The sequence below is a fragment of the Chionomys nivalis genome, chromosome 2 (assembly GCF_950005125.1).
Source record: "Chionomys nivalis chromosome 2, mChiNiv1.1, whole genome shotgun sequence".
Lineage (NCBI taxonomy): Eukaryota > Metazoa > Chordata > Mammalia > Rodentia > Cricetidae > Chionomys > Chionomys nivalis.
Window position 1 is genome coordinate 77,494,561 of NC_080087.1, and position 21,288 is coordinate 77,515,848.

Genomic DNA, 21,288 nt, shown 5'->3' on the forward strand with positions numbered 1-21,288 from the left:
CAAACTTCACTTAGTAGCTGAGGCTGGCCTTGAACCCTTGATTACTCCTGCTTTTGCCTTCAGGGTACTGGCTAGTCAAAGGTGGCCTCCCAGCCAAGAGGCTTGTAATTCCAGCACTTGGGAGGTAGAGGCAGGAAGATCAGGAGTTCAAGGCCATTGTAGGCTACATAAGGCCTTGTCCCCCTCCCCCCCCAAAAACCCAACAACAACAAAAGGCAAAACAAAACAACAACAACAAAAAACTGTTGTAATAATTCCTTTTAAAAAATACTGGGCCGGGAGCCGGGCGGTGGTGGTGCACGCCTTTAATCCCAGCACTTGGGAGGCTGAGGCAGGCGGATCTCTGTGAGCTCAAAGCCACCCTGGTCTACAGAGTGAGTTCCAGGACAGCCAGGGATACACAAAGAATCCCTGTCTTAAAAAAACTTAAAAAACAAACAAAGAAAACAAAACAAAGCTGTCCCGACTCCCACATGTGATCAGTTTACCGACATAACCTTCCTTTTACGGGTCCTTTCTATTCTCTCCAGACCACATCTCTAGCTCAGACCCCATCTACTAAATTCAATTCCTGAAATCCACATGGCAGAAGGAAGGAACCCCGGGACCTGGTGCTGGCCGAAGCTGCCCAGAAGAGGGGTTGGCTAAGTCATAGAGTCAGAGTAGAATAGCAGTTTTGTCTAATTTGTTTTTATTTATTTATTTTTTTTTTTTTTTGGATTTTTCGAGACAGGGTTTCTCCGTAGCTTTTGGGGCCTGTCCTGGAACTAGCTCTTGTAGACCAGGCTGGCCTCGAACTCACAGAGATCCGCCTGCCTCTGCCTCCCGAGTGCTGGGATTAAAGGCGTGCGCCACCACCGCCCGGCGTCTAATTTGTTTACACATATCCCTCTGAGGCCTAGGAGAGTGCCTGTCTCACGACACGTGCCCTGTAGATGATTGTTGTGAGGATGGACTGAAACTTCCCCAGGCTCCTACTTTGAAAACTGTAAGAATAAACTTCCTGGGAACTTACGTGTGAGTGGAGGAGACTGACCGCATACAGGCTCCATGGCACACACACACCCATCCCCAAAGTTTTAAGTTTGAGTACCTTTTTTCCGCCCTCCTTTTCCACGCCATCTGCAAGTCTTGGCTCAGATTCTACCCCAGAACATCATCTTCCACCATCTCTGAATACCATCACCCCTAGATCTGCCCCCAACCCAAAGCGCTTCTGGACATTCACTCCAAAGCCTCATTCCACTCAAGCCCCGCCCCACTCCTCTAAAGGCTGCGCCCTCGAGATCGAGACCCCTCCCTTTAGAACAGTGGCCCCGCCCCCTATGCGCACAAGCCCCGCCCCTAAGCTCCTGGCCCCGCCCCCGAGCCCCGCGCTGCAGTGCCTGCTTTTCCACGGCCCCGCCCTCCCGCTCCTTAGCAGAGGGCGGCGGCGGCGGCGGTGGTGGTGGCGGCGGCGGCTGCTGGAGCAGCCGAGGAGGATGGCGGCGGCGTCGTGGACGCGGCGGAGATGAGCGCCCGTGGCCCCAGGCCCAGGGCGGCGCGGCCGGAGTGGGCGGGGGTCCCGATGCAGGCCCGAGGGGGGCCATGGGGCAGGTCCTGCCGGTCTTCGCCCACTGCAGTGAGTATGGAGAGGATCCGGCCTGGTTTGGGGCGCAGAAACCCGCGTGGGGTCCTCTTTGGGTCTCCATCTTCGGCGCGCGCCGCGGGCTCGAGCTAGAGCCGGGTTGAAGGGAAGGAGCCGAAAGAGACAAAGGAATCCTTCCCCTCCCCTCCCCCCTCCCACCCCGCGCTTTGGCGGCAACTGGGACATCCTGACCTGGAGAACCCGCTGCAATGGGGCGGAGGTGGGGGTCATGGAGATCGCCTGTTGGGGGGGCTCTCGGGGAGCGGGATTGGGTCGCCCCGCCCAGTCGGAGGAGCAGGAGCGTGGGGAGCTGTCCCTAGCTCTGGTGCTGGCCGCAGCTGACGGGTTGAGTCAGGATGGAGAAGCATTCGATTCCCTTCATCATCCATTTTCGCATCTCACCCTCGTAATCTGCCCAAAAGGCACTTCTAATGTCACCCTGAATGTCCGACCCCTGTCCCCCAAAAACACTATCCTTGGGTTGGTGCCAACACTACTGAGTCTTTAGCGGGCTTTTCCATTCAGTAGTAACCTGCCGAAGACCCCATTCCTCGGCAGGCCTCCCGGTTGCTCAGGTGAGGAAATGAGGTGGGGGCAGGTGGTCCGCTTTCGATTTTCGAAGGCTTCGAGGCTCTCCTGTGTGCAGAGCCCCAGGCTGACTCTGAGGGGCTGGCTTCTCATTCCAAGCCCCTCATCTGATCCTGCTCAACTCTGTGCCATTGGCTCTGGCAGTCCGTGTTTACCATCCTGCATCCCACACAGGGTGGTTCTGACAGCTGGGGATGCCGACGCTAGCAGATCTAGCCACTTGCACGTCTTGGGTATCCAGATGCCCAAGTTCTTGAGAATGTGTGATTTGGACATTTTTAGTTTCACTCCCCTCCCCAGTGTCCAAAGATCTTGTCTTTAGCTAAAATTACGAGGGGAGACCCTGCACGCCTATCCCCAGTCCTACTCTCCCCGATTCACCCCTTTGTACCTCTCTATTCCTCTTCTAATCACAGTCCCCCCCCCACCTCGGTCTGGCAGGCTTTCTCTCTAGGCATCTGCATGATTCGCTTCCTTCAGGTCTGAGATCTGTTGCCATCAGAAAAGCCTTGAAGACTATCTTGTGTCAAGCAGCGCTCGGCCTCCCTTACCTTGTCTGACTCTATGTTTTATGGACTTCTCCACAGGGTGTAACTTTATGAAGCCAGGAGTTTTGTCTAATTTGTTCATAACAGGGCCTAGAACAGTGCCGGCCACATAATATGTGCTTAATGGATAATGGTTGCATGCGTGAATGAACTGAAACTTCCCAAGGCTCCTCCTTTGAAGGCTGATATTGTTTCCTGTAACCCAGGCGGAACTGGGGCTGTATATGTTGTATATGTAGGAATCCAAGGTTAACACTGACCTTCTGATCCTCCTGCCTCCACCTCTCCTGAGTTGGGATCACCAGGCATGCACCGTCACCCCCTCTATTGGATGCTGGGGATTGATCCTGGGGCTTTGTTCGCTGTAAGTGAGCACTCAGCCTGGTGATCTACATCCTTGGCCATATAGCAGAGCTTCCCATTGTCCTTCTCCTCTTCTGTGTCTTTAATTAGTTTTTTAAAAGATTTATTTATCTTATGTATATGAGGACTCTATCTGCACATACACCTGCAGTCCAGAAGAGGGCATCAGATCCCATTATAGATGGTTGTGAGCCACCATGTGGTTGCTGGGAATTGAATTCAGGATGTCTGATAGAGTGGCCAGTGCTCTTAACCATTGAGTTCTCTCTCCAAGTCCCTAATTTTTATTATCCTTTTTGTTTTGTTTTATTTTTTTCAAGACAGGGTTTCTCTGTTAGAGTCCTAGCTTTCCTGAAACTACCTCTTGTAGACCAGGTTGACCTTGAACTCACAGACATCTGCCTCCTGAGTGCTGGGATTAAAGGCATGCACCACCACTGCCCAGCTATTTTATTTTTTTCGAGACAGGGTTTCTCTGTGTCACAAACTACCTACCCTGGCTGTCCTAGAACTCACTTTGTAGATCAGGTTGTCTTTGAACAGAGAACGGCCCGTCTTTATGTACGGCTGTGCACCACATGCATGCATTTCCCTCTGCGGCCAAAAGAGGGCGACTGGTTCCTTAGAGCTAGTGCTAGAGATGGTTGTGAGCCTCCATGTGTGTGCTGGGACTGAACCTGGGGTCCTCTGCAAGAGCAGCAAGTGAAGCAGGCATCTCTCGAGTTCCTCCCTTCTTTTTCTTCTTCCTCTTCCCCTCCTCATTCTTCCTATCCCCTCTTCACACTGAATCTAGGACTTTCTTTGTGCTGGTAGGTGATTTACTCCTGAGCATCCCCAGCCCTCATTTTGCTTTTTATTTTTATTTATTATTATGTTATTTATTTGATTTTTCAAGACAGGGTTTATCTGTGTAATAATCCCGCCTGTTGCTCTTCATTTTGAAACAATCTTGCTAACTTGCCCAGACAGGCCTTGAACTTGTGGTCCTCCTACTTCAATCTCCAGCAGTTGGAAGTACAAGCCTGTGCCATCAGGCCTGAAGCTCTGAGGTTCTGTTCTCAATGTCCCTACAGTTTTACGGTCTGTATACAGAAGGCAAAATGTCCTGTGTTCAAATGTTCTAAAATTCTCTTAGTTCCAGCCATCCAGGCCCCCAGCTCTGGTGCACTTCTGTGGTTAAATGATTATTCTTTTTTTTTTTCTTGTTTTGCTTTTATTCTTTTATTATTTTATTTTATTTTTGAGACAGTGTTCCTCTGTGTAGTCCTGGCTGTCCTGGAACTCGCTTTGTAGACCAGGCTGGCCTCAAACTCACAGAAATCTTCCTGCCTCTGCCTCCCAAATGCTGGGATTAAATGCGCATCATGTGTGTGTGTGTGTGTGGGGGGGTGCCCCATGAATTCTGGGTTCTTTGTGTGGAGGTCAGAGGTCAACTTTAGAGAGTGAGGTTGACCAGGTCGGCGCCTTGCACATGTATGGTGCAAGCCGTGATAGCTCCTATCTGTGGTTTAAACAGTCCGAGCCACTAGAATCTTTCTTTCTTTCCCATTGCAGAAGAAGCTCCGTCTACAGCCTCTTCTACCCCCGATTCCACCGAAGGTAAGTGCAGCGGAGAGACGTGGTGGTTGGTGGTGGTGGGGGTGTCCTCACGACTGGGTGATTTGGAGAGGCTGAGAACCCTTCTCCACTGCAGGAGGGAATGACGATTCGGATTTTCGGGAGCTACACACAGCCCGGGAATTCTCAGAGGACGACGAGGAGGAGACCACATCGCAGGACTGGGGTACCCCAAGGGAGCTGACCTTTTCGTACATTGCCTTCGACGGCATAGTGGGCTCTGGGGGCCGTAGGGACTCAGTTGCCCGTCGACCCCGGCCCCAGGGACGTTCTGTCTCAGAACCACGAGACCCACCCCCACAGCCCGGCCTGGGGGACAGCTTGGAGAGCATCCCTAGCCTGAGCCAGTCGCCAGAGCCGGGGCGCCGAGGTGACCCTGACACCGTGCCTCCGGCTGAGCACCCGCTGGAGGACCAGCTGGAGGACCAGCTGGGCTGGGCTGCCCGGAGTGCGGGATCCGGGGAAGATTCGGCTACCAGCAGCTCCACCCCACTGGAAAACGAGGAACCTGATGGATTGGAGGCCATCGAGCCTAAGGAAGGTGAGATCTCAGAGGTGCTCGGAGGGTGTGTGGCACACCAGGATACCTCCAAGCAGAAAGCTCATGGCCTCTCTCTCTCTCAATGACACTAGAGGCGAACCTGGAACTCCAACTTGCTCAGGCTCTACGTTCACAACTTGAGGTCCTGACTCCTCAGCCTAGCCCCAGTTCCCGGATCCCCCAGGCTCATACTCCATCCCCATCAAGATCACAAGATTCGAACTCCGGCCCTGATGAACCTCTGCTGAACGAGGAAGAAGAGCGTTGGCGACTGCTGGAGCAGGAGCCAATCACGGCACAGGGCCTCGATAGCACAGACCAATCAGAATTCATATTGAAACCGCTCCTTCTAGGTAAGTGGTTTGTGAGCAGATGGTTCCTCTGGGCTGTAGAGGACCTTGTTCAACTAGACAGAGTTAGGGAGATTGACACTTTCAAGTGTAACGGGACCAGCTTGGCACAGAACCTAAGAACAATGGAGAAGGGGGTCCCCCAAAAATCCCCTTTACCTGAGGGTCTGTGGTTTTGGGGTTCTCCCCCACAATGCATATGCAAACTGGTAACTAACTCCAGGGCTTGTTCTGCACAGCCTCGAACTCCATCCACCTGCCTCAGCCTCAGCTGGGATCACAGGCCTGCAGCCACCAGACCCGACCCATCCCATCCATTGATTCATTGGGTTCTTTCTTTTCTCTTTCTTTCCTTTCTTTCTTTCTTTCTTTCTTTCTTTCTTTCTTTCTTTCTTCCTTTCTTCCTTTCTTCCTTTCTTCCTTTCTCTCTTTTCAATTTTTTTCTTTTCTTTTTTGGTTTTTCAAGACAGGGTTTCTCTGTAGCTCTGGAGCCTGACCTGGAACTTGCTCTGTAGACCAGGTTGGCCCAAACTCACAGAGATCCGCCTGCCTCTATCCCCCAAGTGCTGGGATTAAACACATGCGCTACCACTGCCCGACTCCCTTGGCTTTTTGTACTGGGAATTAATGCTGCATGGAGCACTGGGTTGGGTGATGTAAGGAATTAATCCTCCCTTTTTCAGAGGACTTCATTTAGAAGTTGAATGTGTCCATGGGGACTTTTAAATTTTTTTAAAGGTTCAGGCCAGGCCTGGCAGCATCTACCTTAAATTTCAGCGCTTGGGCAGCAGAGGCAGGTGTATCTTGGTGAGCCTAAGACTGACTTAGTCTACATAGTAAGCTCCAGTCTATTTCAGGCTATATAGTGAGACCCTATCCCAATTTTTGTTTTGTTTGGTTTTGATTTTAGCTTTGGTTTTTGGTGACAGGGTTTGTCTGTATAGCTCTAGCTGTCCTGGAACTCATTTTGTAGACCAGGATGGCCTTGAACTCACAAGAGATCCACCTGTCTCTGCCTCCCACGTGCTGGGATTAAAGGCGTGGGGTTAAACTGCCTGGTGTTGTTTATTTTATTTCAGGTGTATAAATGTTTTCCCTGCGTGTATATCTGTGCACCAAGTGCGTGCTTGGTGCCTGTGCAGGTCAGAAGAGGGACCCACATCACCTGGAACTAGAGCTAGGGGGGCTGTGAGCTACCTGGTGGGTGCTGGGAACTGAACCCAGGTCCTCTGCAGAGCACTGAGTGCTCCCACTGAGCCACCTCTCCAGGCCCTCTCAGGACAACTTTTGGGACCCCATCTTCACCTTTCACCTTGTAGAGACAGCATCTGGGGGTGGGGTGGGGCTTGAGCTTTGCTGTCCTAGAACTCACTGTATAGGCCAGGCTGGACTCGAACTCACAAAGATCCGATTTCTGTTGCTACATTGCCTGCTCCAGGCTAGGTGGCTGAGAGCTTTCAGGCAATTCTCCTGTTTCAGCCTCTCATCACATTATAGAAGTTGTTGGGATTACGGACGCTCAGCACCCTATCCAGCTCTTTCCCTGGTTCCTGGAGGCCTGATGCAGTACGCAAGGTCTTTTATGCGCTGAACCACCCCCACCCCAACACATACCCAGGGCCTCTACAAAAACTTTCCTTGTGGGCTAGAGATGGATTAGCTGTTACAAGCACTGACTCTTCGTGCAGAGAGCAGGTGTGGTGCCCAACTGCCTGTAACTCCAGCTACAGGGATCTGATGCTCTCTTCTGGCCACTTTTGTCACCTGAACTCACGTCCTGGGCACATTCACACAAAGAGCCATAAAATATTAAATGGATTTCCTCTCACCAAGTATGGTGGTGCGCACCTGTACTCCAGCACTTGAGAGGCAGAGACAGGAAGATTGGAAGTTCAAGGCCAGCCTGGGCTACCTGAGACACTGTGTTAAGAAAACAAAACCAAGGGGGATGGAGAGATAGCTCAGAGGTTAAGAGCAATGTCCACTCTTCCCAAAGACCCAGGTTTAAATCCACATGGCAGCTCACATCTGTTGGTAACTCCAGTTCTAAGATCCAACATCCTCACACAGGGATACGTGCAGGCAAAACACCAATGCCCATATAAAATAAAATGAAAAACTTAAACAAACAAACAAAACCCCAAAAACATAATGAAACTAAAAACTTTTACTGAGGCTTGGCATGATGGGGAATGGACACCTTTAAATCCCAGCACTCTAGATGATTAGGCAGGTGCATTTTGGTGAGTTCCAGGCCATCCCGGGCTTCGCAACGAACAAAAAGGTCTACTTTTCCCTAACTGTATTCAGTCTTTTGTTAACAGACTCTCAGCCTAGTTTAAAAAGCCTGGGCCTCCAGGAACCGCAAGCAGTTGGTTAAAGACGACTCCTGTCTGTTTACAAAGTTCCAATTTGGGAGTTGTCCCCACCTCTCTGGACAGCCATTGGTTGGGTACAAAGGGGCCCTTCCCCTCTGCTCTTTCCCTCGGGTCTCACTGAAGTGGGCAAAATCCCCAGAAGCCGGGCGTCTGCAGCCGCTCTCTCGGAGCCGAGATGGGGAGTAAAGGTGGGCTTGTCGGGCGGCCTAGAGTCGGGGTCCGGGAACAGCAAAGGGGTTCAGATTTGCCCTTTTTTCCTTGCGATCTGGGGCATGGTTTCCACCTGGGTATTTAGAGTTGTCAGATATGCATGCTAGGGCTGGGGCGGCGGATCAGGGGACGTCTTGAGAGGACGTTGAGGGAACATGGGGTCCCCTTTCAAGCCAGAGAGCTTTGGGGCCCAGGAGCAGGGACGTTCCCCTCCCCCAGCCTGGGAGTACTGGCTCCTGCGCTGTCACTCAGACTGGACGTGCCAGCACAGCTGCGGAGGCCCCCTCCCCCTAGCGAGCCTAAACTTAGCCCCGCCTCAGGCGACCCGGCCCCTCCCCCACCCCCTGGTGTGTGTCTGGGGAGACGGACTGGGAGGACCCCCCTCAACCCCCCCCTCCGCATTAGGGAAAGAGGATTCCTCTTTAGTGTTGTTTAGAATATATAAGGAGTGTACAGAAGTGAGATCAGACTCTGGGAGCAGCCCAGGGCTTGGCAAGTTGAATGGGTTGTTTTGACAGTGGGGGCGCCAGTGGATCAGTTGGAAGGAAATAGAAGGATACTGAAATCAAAATTTGGGGCTCAAATGGGTGTGACTTCACTGGAGTGCTGTAGAGGTTTAGGTGAATAGGAGGAACCCTTTAAGATTGGACATCCGCAACCATGGGCTCTGGCCTAGCCTGGTTAGTGAGTTCACCATCTCTGGGAGGGGTCAGTAGTTTGCGGTCAGGGTTCAGAATATCAGATGGTGTAATCATACACTTAGAACTTTAAAAAAATGTTTTGGTAACTAGGCGTAGTGACACAACCCTAGCACTTGGGAGGCAGACGCAGACGCAGGAGGATGGCTGTACGTTCCAGGGCAGCCAAAACTATTATGTAGCATGACCCTGCCACAGAAAACAGACTCACCACTAACAAATAAGTTGTTAGTCTTCCCTGTGACCAATTTGACAAAATGTATACCATTAAAGAACAGGGAACATGCCAGGCAGTGGTGGTACATGCCTTTAAGCCCAGCACTCGGGAGGCAGAGGTAGGCGGATCTCTGTGAGCTTGAGGTCAGCCTGGTCTAAGAGTTCCAGGACAACCAGTGCTACACAGAGAAACCCTGTCTCAAGAAAATAAAAGAATATGGAACAGTTCCACCCAAGTAGCTTCCAAACTGGGAGTGTATCTCAGAAATAGGTGTACGCAGAGGTGAGGCTATCCATAGACCGAGGCCTCTTGCCACACTGCTGTGGCGAGGGGAGAGGGTACAAAATAAAGTGAATGACCCCACACACACACATTGAGTTCAGAGTTGAATAAAATGGAGAATGTCACAGACGCAATAGAGCATTGTGTGGTCCTCAATCCAGAGTCAGGCTTCGTGGCACACAGTTCTAATTTCAGCACTCCAGAGGCAGAGGCAAGTGAATCTCTGTGAGTTCAGGGCCAACCTGGACTATGTAGTCAGAGCTATGTAGTGAGACCCAGTCTTCAACACATAAATAAACAAGGCTGGTCAGGGGATACGTCAGTTGGTAGAGTCAGCACTCAGGAGGCAGAGGCAGGAGGATTGATTGCCTTGAGTTTGAAGTTTGAGGCCAGCCTGGGCTACAGAGTGAAACTCGGTCTAAGAAAGAGAAAGAATTAGAATAATCATGAGTTCAGACCAACCAGGGCTTCAGAGTTTAAAGTCAGCCTTCACCTCACAGTGAAAAAATCTTGTCTCTTAAAAATGAACAAGAGCTCAAAAAAAAAACAAAAAAAAACAAAACCACACGCCTTTAATCCCAGCACTCGGGAGGCACAAGCAGGCGGATCTCTGTGAGTTCGAGACCAGCCTGGTCTACAAGAGCTAGTTCCAGGACAGGCTCCAAAGCCACAGAGAAACCCTGTCTCGAAAAAGCAAAAAAAAAAAAGAACAAGAACGAAGTCCGTCGGGTTAGTCCCAGCCGTTCATTGACTTCCTCTCCACAGTGGCAGACCTGCTCTACTGGAAGGACACCAGGACGTCTGGAGCCGTCTTCACGGGCCTCATGGCCTCTCTCCTCTGCCTCCTGCACTTTAGCATCGTGTCCGTGGCTGCGCACCTAGCCCTGCTGGGTCTCTGCGCCACCATCTCTCTCAGGGTTTACCGCAAAGTGCTCCAGGCCGTGCACCGGGGTGATGGCACCAACCCTTTCCAGTGAGAACTCGTGACCCGGCTCAGCTGACCATGCACCATGGTCCTCGACCTCAGCTCATGCACGGCCCACTCTCCTCATTGTGAACCCTGGTCCCCAGCCTTGATTCCTTCCTTTATCCTCGACTCCCTTTCCTAACCCTGTTTTTCCACCAGACGTCCCATTTACACCCATGTTAAAGTCACTCGGCCCAGTCTGAGCCCCCCCCCATCGCCCTCCCCCACTGAGTCACACCGCACTCCTTGACCCCATCAGGGCCTACCTGGACATGGACCTGACCCTGACCCGGGAGCAGACAGAGCGTTTGTCCCAGCAGATTGCCTCCCAAGTGGTCTCCACAGCCACACAGCTGCGGCATTTCTTCCTGGTAGAAGACCTGGTGGATTCTCTCAAGGTACCCCCTGTAGCCCAAAGCTTATCTGTTGTTCCTGCCTGGTACTGCAGCCACTTATAAAACAATCACTCAGAGGCTTAATATTAGCTATAATTGTTTGGCTGATAGCTCAGGCTTATTACTGGCTAGCCTCTTACATTTAAATTAACCCGCTTCTATTAATCTGTGCATCGCCATGTGGCCTGTGGCTTACTGGGAATGCTCTGGCATTTGGCTCCTCTGGCAGCTGCTAACATCTCTTGACTCCGCCTTCTTTCTCCCTGTGTTCAGCTTGGCTTTCCTGCCTAGCTATGTTCTGCCAAGCCATAGGCCAAAACTGCTTTGTTCATCAACCAATAGAAGCAACACATATTTGTAGTGTGCAGAAGGACATACCACATCAGCCCCCCCAAGACTGCTTCTGTATTCCCACCCCTCTCCTCCTTGCCCATGGTGGGGAGCAGGGTTCACAGCCTGTAGGTCTCTCTGACACTGACCCTCAACCCACAGCTGGCCCTTCTCTTCTATATCTTGACCTTCGTGGGAGCCATCTTCAACGGCTTGACTCTTGTCATCCTGGGTGAGCTGGGAAGGGGCTTGCTGAGGTCGGATGGGGGAGGGATAGGGTTCCACGTGGACCTGTCCCTATCTGCTAGGAAAACCTGACCCCCCCTTCTTTATAGGAGTGGTCGCATTGTTCACCATCCCCCTTCTGTACAGACAGCACCAGGTGAGTGTGGCAAACTCTCTTTGTCGACATGGAAGTCAGAAATGGCTAGTGCCCACAGACAAGTCCCAGGCAGACTCGGGAGCTCTGCGGCCACCAGTGAGGGGCTGGGGGCATGGCTGAAGGAAGGGAGGTAAAACACCTCGAATGCAGAAGTCTAGACCTTTGGCTCTCAGTATGTGGGTCGGAACCCTTTGGGAAGTTGAAGGACCCTTTCACAGGGGTGGCCTGAGACCATTGGGAAAACACATATCTACATTACAATTCATAACAGTAGCAAAATTACAGTTAAGAAGTAGCAGCAAAAGTAGTTTTATAGTTGGGGGTCACCACACCCTGAGGAACTGTATTCGAGGACTGCAGCATTAGGAAGGCTGAGAGCCACTGGTCTAATAGCAGTGCTACAACAGACACAGGCTGAGGATTTAGCTCAGTTAGTAGAGTCCTCCTTGATCCCTAGTAGTGTATAAAACCAGGAGTGGTCATGCACACCTCTAATCCAAACACGTGGGAGCTAGAAACAGAAAGACCGGAAGTTCAAGGCCAGCCTGAGCTACGTGAGACCATCTCAAAACAGCAAAGGCAGGAAGGCCAGTTATGATTCTCACAGTTGAAATGGGACCGATGGGCCCCCAACCCTCTTCTGATTTGGCTATGTGAGCTGGAGGCAGAATCCTACATCAGTTACCCATAATCCCTTGCCTCTTCGGTCTCCCCAGGCCCAGATCGACCAGTATGTGGGGTTGGTGACCAATCAGCTGAGCCACATCAAAACTAAGTAAGTTCATGAGATGATGACAGGGAGGATGGTGGAGCCTGGGGTATTTGTTGTTGTTTGTGGGTTTTTCTTTTTCTTCCTTTCTTTCTCCCTGTCCCTGTCCCGTTACACTTCCCCAAATCTTCCTGGGCGCATTATCTCTTCCTCAAAGCCCGTCCTCAGGCTGAGGATAGGGGCTAGCTAATCTTCTGCACCTCCTCCATCTCTTGTCACACCTCATGGCCCCTAATTATGCTCCCTAGGATCCGAGCTAAAATCCCTGGGACCGGAACCCCAGCAGCATCTGCAGTCTCCGGATCCAAAGCCAAAGCCGAATGAGAGGGGTGTCTCTGCCCGAGGGACGCCTGCCCACACCCCAGCAGCCCACTTCCCCTTCACTCCCCGTGCATCCACACCCTCGCCCACTCCGCCAAGCCATTTCCCAGTGGGAAGTGCTGGAACGACTGGGACTACATTTCCTAAGAAGCTCTGCTCTGAGAGTACAGGAATGGCCAGGCTCCTTAGCCGCGGAGCCTGCTGGGACTTGTAGTCGCGTAGTCGGACGCTGTTCTTCACTTCCATGACCCATCGCTGGAGGCGCCGTGAGGGATTGGTGTCTCTGAGGCCACCAACCCCTAAACTGGGGCTTTGCATGGGGCCCAGAGGAGCCCTGAGCTTGGATTTACACTGTAATAAAGACTCCTGTGGAAAATCCACGGCCTTCTGTGCTTTAAGGCCCCTCCACTTACACCTTCCTACACTGAAAAGCATTAAAACAAACAAACAAACAAAAACCTAGTGGTAGCGCAATCCTTAAATCCCAGCATTCGGGAGTCAGAGGTGAGTGAATCTTGGAGTTTGAGACCAGACCAGTCTACACAATGAGTTTCGGGACAGCCAGGACTATATAGAGGGATCCTGCCTTAAAACAAACAACAACACAAAGAATGATTGGGGCCTGTAAGATGGCTCACCTGGGAAAGGCCGTGAAGGTCTGAATTGGATCATCTGAATCCACCACGGTAGAAAGAATTGACCCTCATCGTCTTTCATATGTGCTCCACGCATACCTGCACTCACCCACAATAAACATGAAAGTGTCACTTTAATGATTTCCAAATAAAAGTTAGAAAATGAATTATTGTGGCTGACGAGAAGTACCTACCTCCATGCTGATTACCCAAGTTTCATTTCTGGGAACCACATTGTGAACAATCAGAAATAACCCCATCAAGTTGTTCTTGTACACCCTCACATATGCATTCAAATAAATAAATAAATAAATAAATAAATAAATAAATGTTTGTTTTTTTTTTTTTAAAAGAAAGAAAGCCAAACGACGGAGGTAGGTGGACTCCCGTGAGTTTAAGGTCAACCTGGACTATCATCAGACCCTGCCTATAATCTATAATCATCATACCCTGTCTCAAAAAAAGAAAAGATAAAAGATTTAAGATCAATGAGAGAGCTCAGCCGGTTCTTGCTACACAGGCGTGGTGGTATGAGCTGAACCTGTGGAAGGTTCATAAAGGTAGAGAAATGAGGGGCTGCAGAGAAGTTAGGAGCACCAGATGCTCTTCCAGAAATCCAGGGTTTCCCAGTTTCCACACAGTGGCTCACGGTCACCTTTAACTCCCATCTCAGGGGATCTGATGCCCTCTTGTGGCCTCTTCAGGCACTGCATACGAATGGAGCACAGCCGCACATGCAGGCATCGCAGAAAATAACAGGGAAGACTGAAAGACAATTGTCTCCATAATCCGTCCTCTGGCTTCCACACTGATGTTGTCATGTACACTCATGCACATAATAACAATAAGTATATTTTCCAAGTGCGACCTGGCTGAAATTTCTATGGTTAGTTACGATAACGATATTGTTTCCCAAATGTCAGTCATTCTCTTGTGAGATCTTTACACTAATGGCTCATGCTAATGTGGAAGACCATTTGTCTAGTATATATAAGGTCCTGCATTTAATACCCAGCACTGCCTGGCACAGAAATGCCCAATGGACATTCAGACATGATGGCACATATATGTAATCCCTGGACTGAGTTCCAGGTCAGCTACAAAATTCAAAGCCAAATGGAGCTATAGCGAGACTGTCTCAAAAGATTAAAGGTGGGACTGGAGAGATAGCTCAGTAGCTAAGAGCACTGGCTACTTTCAGAGGACCCAGGTTAAATTCCTGTCACCCACATGGTGACTCGCAGCTATCTGTGACTCCAGTTCTAGGGGACCTGACATCCTCAAACAAACATACATGCAGGCAGAACACCAATGCACATACAATAAAAATGAAATTAAAAAAAATCAAAGGTTAGGTATGCAACTCAGTGGTAGAATCCCCCAGTGAAAGGCTGGGGGTGTGGCTCAGTGGTAGAGCCCCTGCCTAGAATCCCCCAGTGAGGGGTTGGGGTGCGCCTCAGTGGTAGAGAACTAACTTAGCTTGCAAAGGGTCCTGAGTTCCATCCTCAGCACCATAAACAAGTGGCATAAAATAGAAAAATATCTTTTATGAAGAAAATGCTACTTGCCACCTTGGAAGCAAGCCAATGTTACTTGTCAGAAATAGCTTACAGTAAGCCGGGCGATGGTGGCGCACGCCTTTAATCCCAGCACTCGGGAGGCAGAGGCAGGCGGATCTCTGTGAGTTCAAGACCAGCCTGGTCTACAGAGCTACTTCCAGGACAGGCTCCAAAGCCACAGAGAAACCCTGTCTCGAAAAAACCAAAAAAAAAAAAAAAAAAAGAAAGAAATAGCTTACAGTAAAGACAAACACAAAAATTTTAAGACTTGCTTGTTCATCACTGTATCGCTTTCCTCTTGCTGTGCATGTCATTGTGGAGACAGAGACAGAGGTGCCAAGGAGGAGTTACAGACGCAGGGTTTGCAGTGTCTATGCTGTGCAGTGCAACAGCTAGCTACGAAAACAGAGAGGCAGTGGGCGGTGGTGGCACATATCTTTAATCACAGCACTCGGGAGGCAGAGGCAAGTGGATCTTTGTGAGTTCAAGGCCAGCCTGGTCTATAAAGCAAGTTCCAGGCCAGGTAGAGCTGTTAAACAGAAAAACCCTGTCCTGAACCGCCCCCCCCCAAAAAACCACAGAGAGGCTGGGAGATGCCTCAGGGTTTAAAGGCATTTGCCGCCAAGCCTGATGACCTGAGTTCAATCCCTGGAATCCACAAGATGCAAAGAGAGAACCCAGACCCTAAAGTTGCCCTCTGCATCCAGGAGGCAGAAGTAGGCAAATCTCTTTCAGAGGCCTAATCTGGTCTAGGTAGTGAGTTTTAGACCTGCCAGGGATATGTGGGGGGGGGGACACAAACAAACAAACAAACAAACAAACAATACTAAAAACACCAAAACAGCAATTTCTATATCTCTAGTCAAGTCGTGCTACTTTTTAAATTTAATTTACGGTTGCCTTCTTTAGTTTGTCTGTTTTGTTTTTATGTGCTCTGGTGTTTTGATGGCATGTGTGTCTGTGTGAGGGTGTCAGGGCCCCTGGAACTGGAGTTACAGACAGGTGTGAGCTGCCATGTGAATGCTGGGAATCGAACCTGGGGTCCTCTGAAAAGCAGCCAGTGCTCTTAACCTCTGAGCCCCTTTCCCCTCCCCCACAGGGCACTTGCATAGGTCACACCCCAATACTACATACATGCACATGCTCTCAAAATGGAGAGGTGAACGAGTGGGTAAAGGTGATCTCTTCAACCCACATGGTGGAGGTAGGGAGCTGACTCTGTAGGTCGCCCATGTGCACCGACAAGAATAAATACGCCAGACCGTGGTGGCGCACTCCTGTACTCCCGGCACTCAGGACGCATCTGTATGAGTATGAGGGGAAAAAACAAATATATAAATACCTTCTACTATATACATACTTTCTGTGAGTTCGAGACCAGCCTGGTCTAGAAGAGCTAGTTCCAGGACAGGAACCAAAATGCTACGGAGAAACCCTGTCTCGAAAATCCAAAAAAACAAAAAAACAAAAAAAAAAACTATATACACACTTTTCTTTCTTTCTTTCTTTTTTTTTTTTTTAGTTTCTTGAGACATGGATTCTCTGTTGTAGCTTTGGAGCCCATCCTGAAACTCGCTTTGTAGACCAGGCTGGCCTCGAACTCACAGAGATCCACTTGCTTCTGCCTCCCAAGACCTGGGACTAAAAGTATGTGCCACCACCACCTGGTGCCTAGAATGTTTCAACAAAGCTTTATAAAGATGCATTCGTGCCGGCGGTGGTGGCGCACGCCTTTAATCCCAGCACTCGGGAGGCAGAGGCAGGCGGATCTCTGGGAGTTCGAGGCCAGCCTGGTCTACAAGAGCTAGTTCCAGGACAGGAACCAAAAGCTACGGAGAAACCCTGTCTCGAAAAATAAAAATAAATAAATAAATAAAAAAGATGCATTCGTTCACATATTTGCTAAGATGTAATGTTCATAGCAAAGTATGGGGAGGTGAGAGAGTCCTAGTAAGTAATAGATCAAGAAAAGCCAAAGCCCCAGGCCTATCACTGCACCTCGACCTTAGGGCAGCTTCAGAATTGAAGTAGCTGTCATCGAGCGCCCCCTAGCAACGTCTTCTTAGGTTCTCTGTCCTGGCGCTAGGACAGCGGTTCTCAACCCGTGGGTCGCGACTCCTTTGGGAATCGAATGGTTTCACGGGAGTCACTTAACGCCATCGGAAAACACAGATATTTACATTATGATTTATCACAGTGGAAAGACTACAGTTATGAAGAAGCAAAGAAAAGAATTTTATTGCTGGGAGTCATTACAACATGAGGAACTGTATCAAAGGGTTGCAGTTTTAGGAAGGTTGAGAACCACTGCTGTAGGGACTTGAGTATCTCAAACACATGCTGTTGGGGAAACTGAGGCTCAGAGAAAGATGGTGACATCATCTATTCATTTAATCACGTGGTGACTTGGTTGTGTGTGGCAGGAGAGAGAGAGAGGCAAATTATTACCATTCAAATCAGGGTCAGGTGCGGTGGGTTTTACTAGGTGGTGTGGTGTTTGAGACCAGGGTGAAAAGGAGGCTTTGTGGACACCGGAAGGAAAGACAACCGAGCCGAGGGAATCAGCATTACAAAGACCCCGAGGAGGGTCGTGCGGCGAGTCTGCTGCACCCCTCAAGCCAGTTCTAGGAGGGTGGGGTGGGGGCCGTTTATGGGGTAATAAGGGGTTAGATTATAGGGCTCTACGAAGCAGTTAGAGAACTCAGTGTTCTATCATCTGAGATGGAAGTCAAACTGCGTGTGTGACTCACGCCTGTGACAATCTCTGTACTCGGGAGGCTGAGGCGATTCATAGCTTCAAAGTTCAGGCAAACCTGGGCTACATAGTGAATTCCAGGCCAGCCAGGGTTACAGAGTGAGACCCTGTTCAAAAAAAAGAAAGAAAGAAAGAAAGAAAGAAAGAAAGAAAGAAAGAAAGAAAGAAAGAAAGAAAGAAAGAAAGAAAGAGAAGAAAAAGAAGAAGGAAGAAAAAAGAAAAGAACAGTGTAATTACGATGATGTAGAGTTCATTTCTCCTAGGGAGTTGGGTGCTAAGAACGGGGCTATGATACTGTCCATGTTTGTGCCTCCGTTTCCCTGGCCCAAACACAGGTGTAGAAAGGGATGGTCTCCAGCATCCAACCGCGAGGAGGAGCAGTTGGTTGTTCACCTCATCACCTAGGTTCAGTGCCTGGAGCTCACAGTGGACGCCGGATTAACAGGGTTCCGTTTATGCGTGCAGTTCCACAAAGCAACAGCAGGTGTCGCCTTGTGGCCATGCGCCGTCAAACCGTACGAGAAGCTCGCGTCTCCCTCTCAGAAAAACGTGAAAAATTCTGCCACGAAGAGGCTTCCAAGTGCCGCACGAGTTTTATTTTAAAAACAAAACAAAACAAACAAAAAAATAAAACTGACTTTTCACTTCGCAAAAAGTGCTTTTCCTGTACAACCAGGGAGGTAAGCGCTTTAGGCGCTGCTTCCCAGAATGCAAGGCGCTATGCAAATGATGCTACTCATATTTAGTTAATAAGGACTACTCATATATGTTGCAAAGAAGAAGAAAATATATTTACGATAAAATTAAAAATATTATCGGAAACATTATAATTTATTTTGTCCAACACAAAAATAATAACCATAAGTCAAAAGATTTTTGATATTTGGCCTTTATATACCTGTCCGAAAATAGCAGCTTCTGCCCGGATGATCCTCAGTGGTCTGGGGTGCAGGCTTCAAACCTGTAGCTGTTTAGCGACAGAGTGGTTCAATTCCACCTTTCGGGCGGGAGTATCTATCCCATTTTGCTCCTGCATCATAATCTTATGTGATATGTCTTTAAATTTACCTCTATTCTTACTTATTCTCTCTTCATAGTTGCTTTTTGTCCCTCCCGGAAGGATCAAATGCATTTCAAAAGTGGATTTAAATTTGTCTCTACAGTTCTAGGAGGTTCTTTTATATCTCCGATTTCTCTCCTTCAACTATTTATTCATCCAGGCATTTTGCTCGCATATGTGTTTAATCACGCATGCAGTTATTAGTCACGTATTTGTTCATTTGTTCAATCTGGCTCAGCCCTGTCTCTGTATTTGAGCAGTGAGGGGGATACAGTTGTGACCACACCTTTAGCGTTGGTCTCCGGAGATAACCCGGACAGTGGAGAAGACAGCACCAGGCAATTATGTATTTAATGAACCCGAGAGAAAAGTAGAGCATATAAAGCTATATCGCAGCCGGACGGTGCTGGCGCACGCGTTTAATCCCAGCACTCTGAAGGCTCCAAAGCCACAGAGAAACCCTGTCTCGAAAAACAAAAAAAAAAAAAAAACAAAAAAAAAAAAAAAAAAAGCTATATCGCAAGGAGACTTAACCAGGGTGACCTTGAGACACACTTGAGGGATGACATACGAGAATGGGGAAACCGAGGCTGGAACAAATGCCTTCTCTTTTCTGAGGTCACCAGAACTCTCAGGCCAGACTGGTGGTGCACCTGAAATGTCAGGTATTCTGCCTCCTCCGCGTCTCTCGGATCCTTTCTCTCCCATTCTGGGTCTTCCTCAGCTTTAGCTTGTCTCTTCTAGCCACTCTCAGTCTGGGGAATAGAAGAGTCCACCTAAAATAACACTACCTGCTGCTCAACTGCTCAAATCCTGCTATGGATCCCTAGTGCCGGCAAAAGACCATGGGAACTCTATTCTAAAATGTCATTGCCTGCAGAATCTCCCTGGGGGCTAATTCCCACTCTCCAGATGCCTGATGCGTCTCTCACCGGGAGCCTCTAGCTCCCCAACGCCCCAGCAGCTATCTACCATCTTCTCCCCTTGCTCCATTTCCCAAACGCTGGGATTGCCAGCGTGCCCCACCACACCCAGCCTTACTCCCTCTTAACTCTTGCTGAAATCGTTGGCCATTCAGTATTCTGAATATTTTCTTTCCCAACCATGAAGTCTCCTGGACCCTTCACCACGTCAGTGCCTCACACCTGGACCTTCTGCCCCTTCCTTTTTCCTTAAGGTGACACGGCCTGGAAACAGGGAAGTCCTCCCAAGGATCCACTTTCCTGATTTCGCTAGTTGCCCCAATAAGGGCTTGTGAAGGCTTCCCAGCCTTCCGAATTCATCCTGTCTGGCTGAAAGGAAGCCCTGTAATCGGTGCCCAGGGGAAATAGACACTTTGACTTGGTGGATACATTTTTTTAAAGCTTTTTATTGGCGACAGTGCAGAACCAAGGGGGGAGGGGAGCTGCCCAGTGCTAGACTGCCCCAGCACCCCCGGGGTCAGGTGCAAAATACAAAACAACAACAAAATCACAACCACAGTATGGGTGGAGCTATGGAGTCAGTGAATTGTGGTCGGCAGCGGCAGGCCCTTCTGATCACACACTCCCACCCAGGATTCTCATCGATACAGACTGAAAAAATCTACCACCCAGTCACACTTACCCACAAAAGTAAAACTGCATGTCCCCATCAAACCCGGAGCTGACAAACAGAAGGGAGATCAGGGCCAGTGAGAGAGGAGACATGTTGGAAGCGGTCAGAGAGGAACAGACCGAGAAAAGACTGTCTCCAACAGCCAGAGTGGCTGGGACAACAAAAACGTGACATTTATGGAGGGACAGCTAGACAGCCTGACTCGAGTTCCCAGAAGCGATTTCGAACTCCACAGCACACTTGCAAACGAGGAAACTCGCGCGCACACACGCACACAAACACGCAGACACTCATATATAATATATTTATCTATACATAATAGATATAAGTGCTTTTCGGGAACCAGGGAAGGGATAAATAGCTTACGGGGTTAGGGCTGGAACCGAGGACCCAGGACAGGGCGTGGAATGTGGTCCATGCAGCACAGGGGAGCGGGGGAGCGGTAGGGCCCGTCTCCCCAATATTAAAAAATAGAAATCTGACTCGTGGAATTTTCACGAGGTGAAAGCTGGAGGGAGGAGCCAGGACCCATATTTGGGGCTGGAGGAATGGGATGGAGTGGGGGATAGTGAGAACTCAGTCCCCTCTTAAGTATGCCAGTCCAAAAAATATTTGGGGGTTCAAATATCAAGGGTGGGGAGCCAAAGCCTCAGCCCTGAAAACTTCTCTGGAAATTGCCTCGACCTCTGTGAGAGGATGCGGGGCTCCCAGGGTGGGGAGAAGTTGGCGTCCTAGGCTGGGGAAGGCGGGAGACCTTGGAGATATCTCTCGTCTGGGGCCTGAGCAAAAAGGCTACCAGGATGCATCACCGTCACTCCTTGAGTTTAACTCCCTGTCGAGGGGAGGAAGGAGACAGTTGGAAGAAGGGGAGACCCAGGGAAGGCTTTGGAGGGCTGGGGCACCCGGCGCACCCCGCAATCCGGCCGCTCATTCACAGTATAAAGCGCTCCAGCAAGACGGGCGTCGCAGCGCCCCCTGCTGCCTGAAACCAGAAAGGCCCAACGAGGACGGCCAAGGGCAGCTCGGAGTGGGGGTGAGAGGGACTTGGCGTAATACTGCACAGGGGTAGGCTCGGGCCTGAGTAGGGAGGGGGCTCTGTA

At 49.9% G+C, this 21,288-nt stretch overlaps 1 protein-coding gene and 1 non-coding gene across 3 annotated transcripts; both read left to right on the forward strand.

Annotated features, from left to right (window-relative positions):
• The first annotated feature begins 1,463 nt into the window (after positions 1 to 1,463).
• Rtn2 (reticulon 2) lies at positions 1,464 to 12,961 on the forward strand. 2 transcript variants are annotated; one of them, XM_057763186.1, is made up of 10 exons: positions 1,464 to 1,621; positions 4,681 to 4,725; positions 4,820 to 5,284; positions 5,377 to 5,637; positions 10,185 to 10,392; positions 10,646 to 10,784; positions 11,274 to 11,343; positions 11,447 to 11,493; positions 12,210 to 12,268; positions 12,511 to 12,961. In XM_057763186.1, exons 1-10 carry the CDS (start codon positions 1,588 to 1,590, stop codon positions 12,584 to 12,586), a joined length of 1,404 nt encoding a protein of 467 aa, XP_057619169.1. In that variant the 5' UTR covers positions 1,464 to 1,587; the 3' UTR covers positions 12,587 to 12,961. The 2 variants fall into 2 exon arrangements, with proteins under 2 accessions (XP_057619169.1, XP_057619170.1); XM_057763187.1 differs by lacking the exons at positions 1,464 to 1,621; positions 4,681 to 4,725; positions 4,820 to 5,284; positions 5,377 to 5,637 and adding an exon at positions 8,086 to 8,200.
• Positions 12,962 to 18,452: 5,491 nt separating this feature from the next.
• On the forward strand, positions 18,453 to 18,539 carry Trnastop-uca (transfer RNA opal suppressor (anticodon UCA)). Its single transcript has one exon. It is a non-coding gene; the product is annotated as a tRNA-Sec (tRNA).
• The last annotated feature ends 2,749 nt before the right edge of the window (positions 18,540 to 21,288 follow it).

Coding starts and splice junctions, on each gene's coding strand:
- Rtn2 (XM_057763186.1), top strand. CDS start 1,588: ATGGGGCAGGTCCTGCCGGTCTTCGCCCACTGCA. Junction 5,285..5,376: donor GGCCATCGAGCCTAAGGAAG/GTGAGATCTCAG, acceptor CAATGACACTAG/AGGCGAACCTGGAACTCCAA. Junction 11,344..11,446: donor CTTGACTCTTGTCATCCTGG/GTGAGCTGGGAA, acceptor CCTTCTTTATAG/GAGTGGTCGCATTGTTCACC.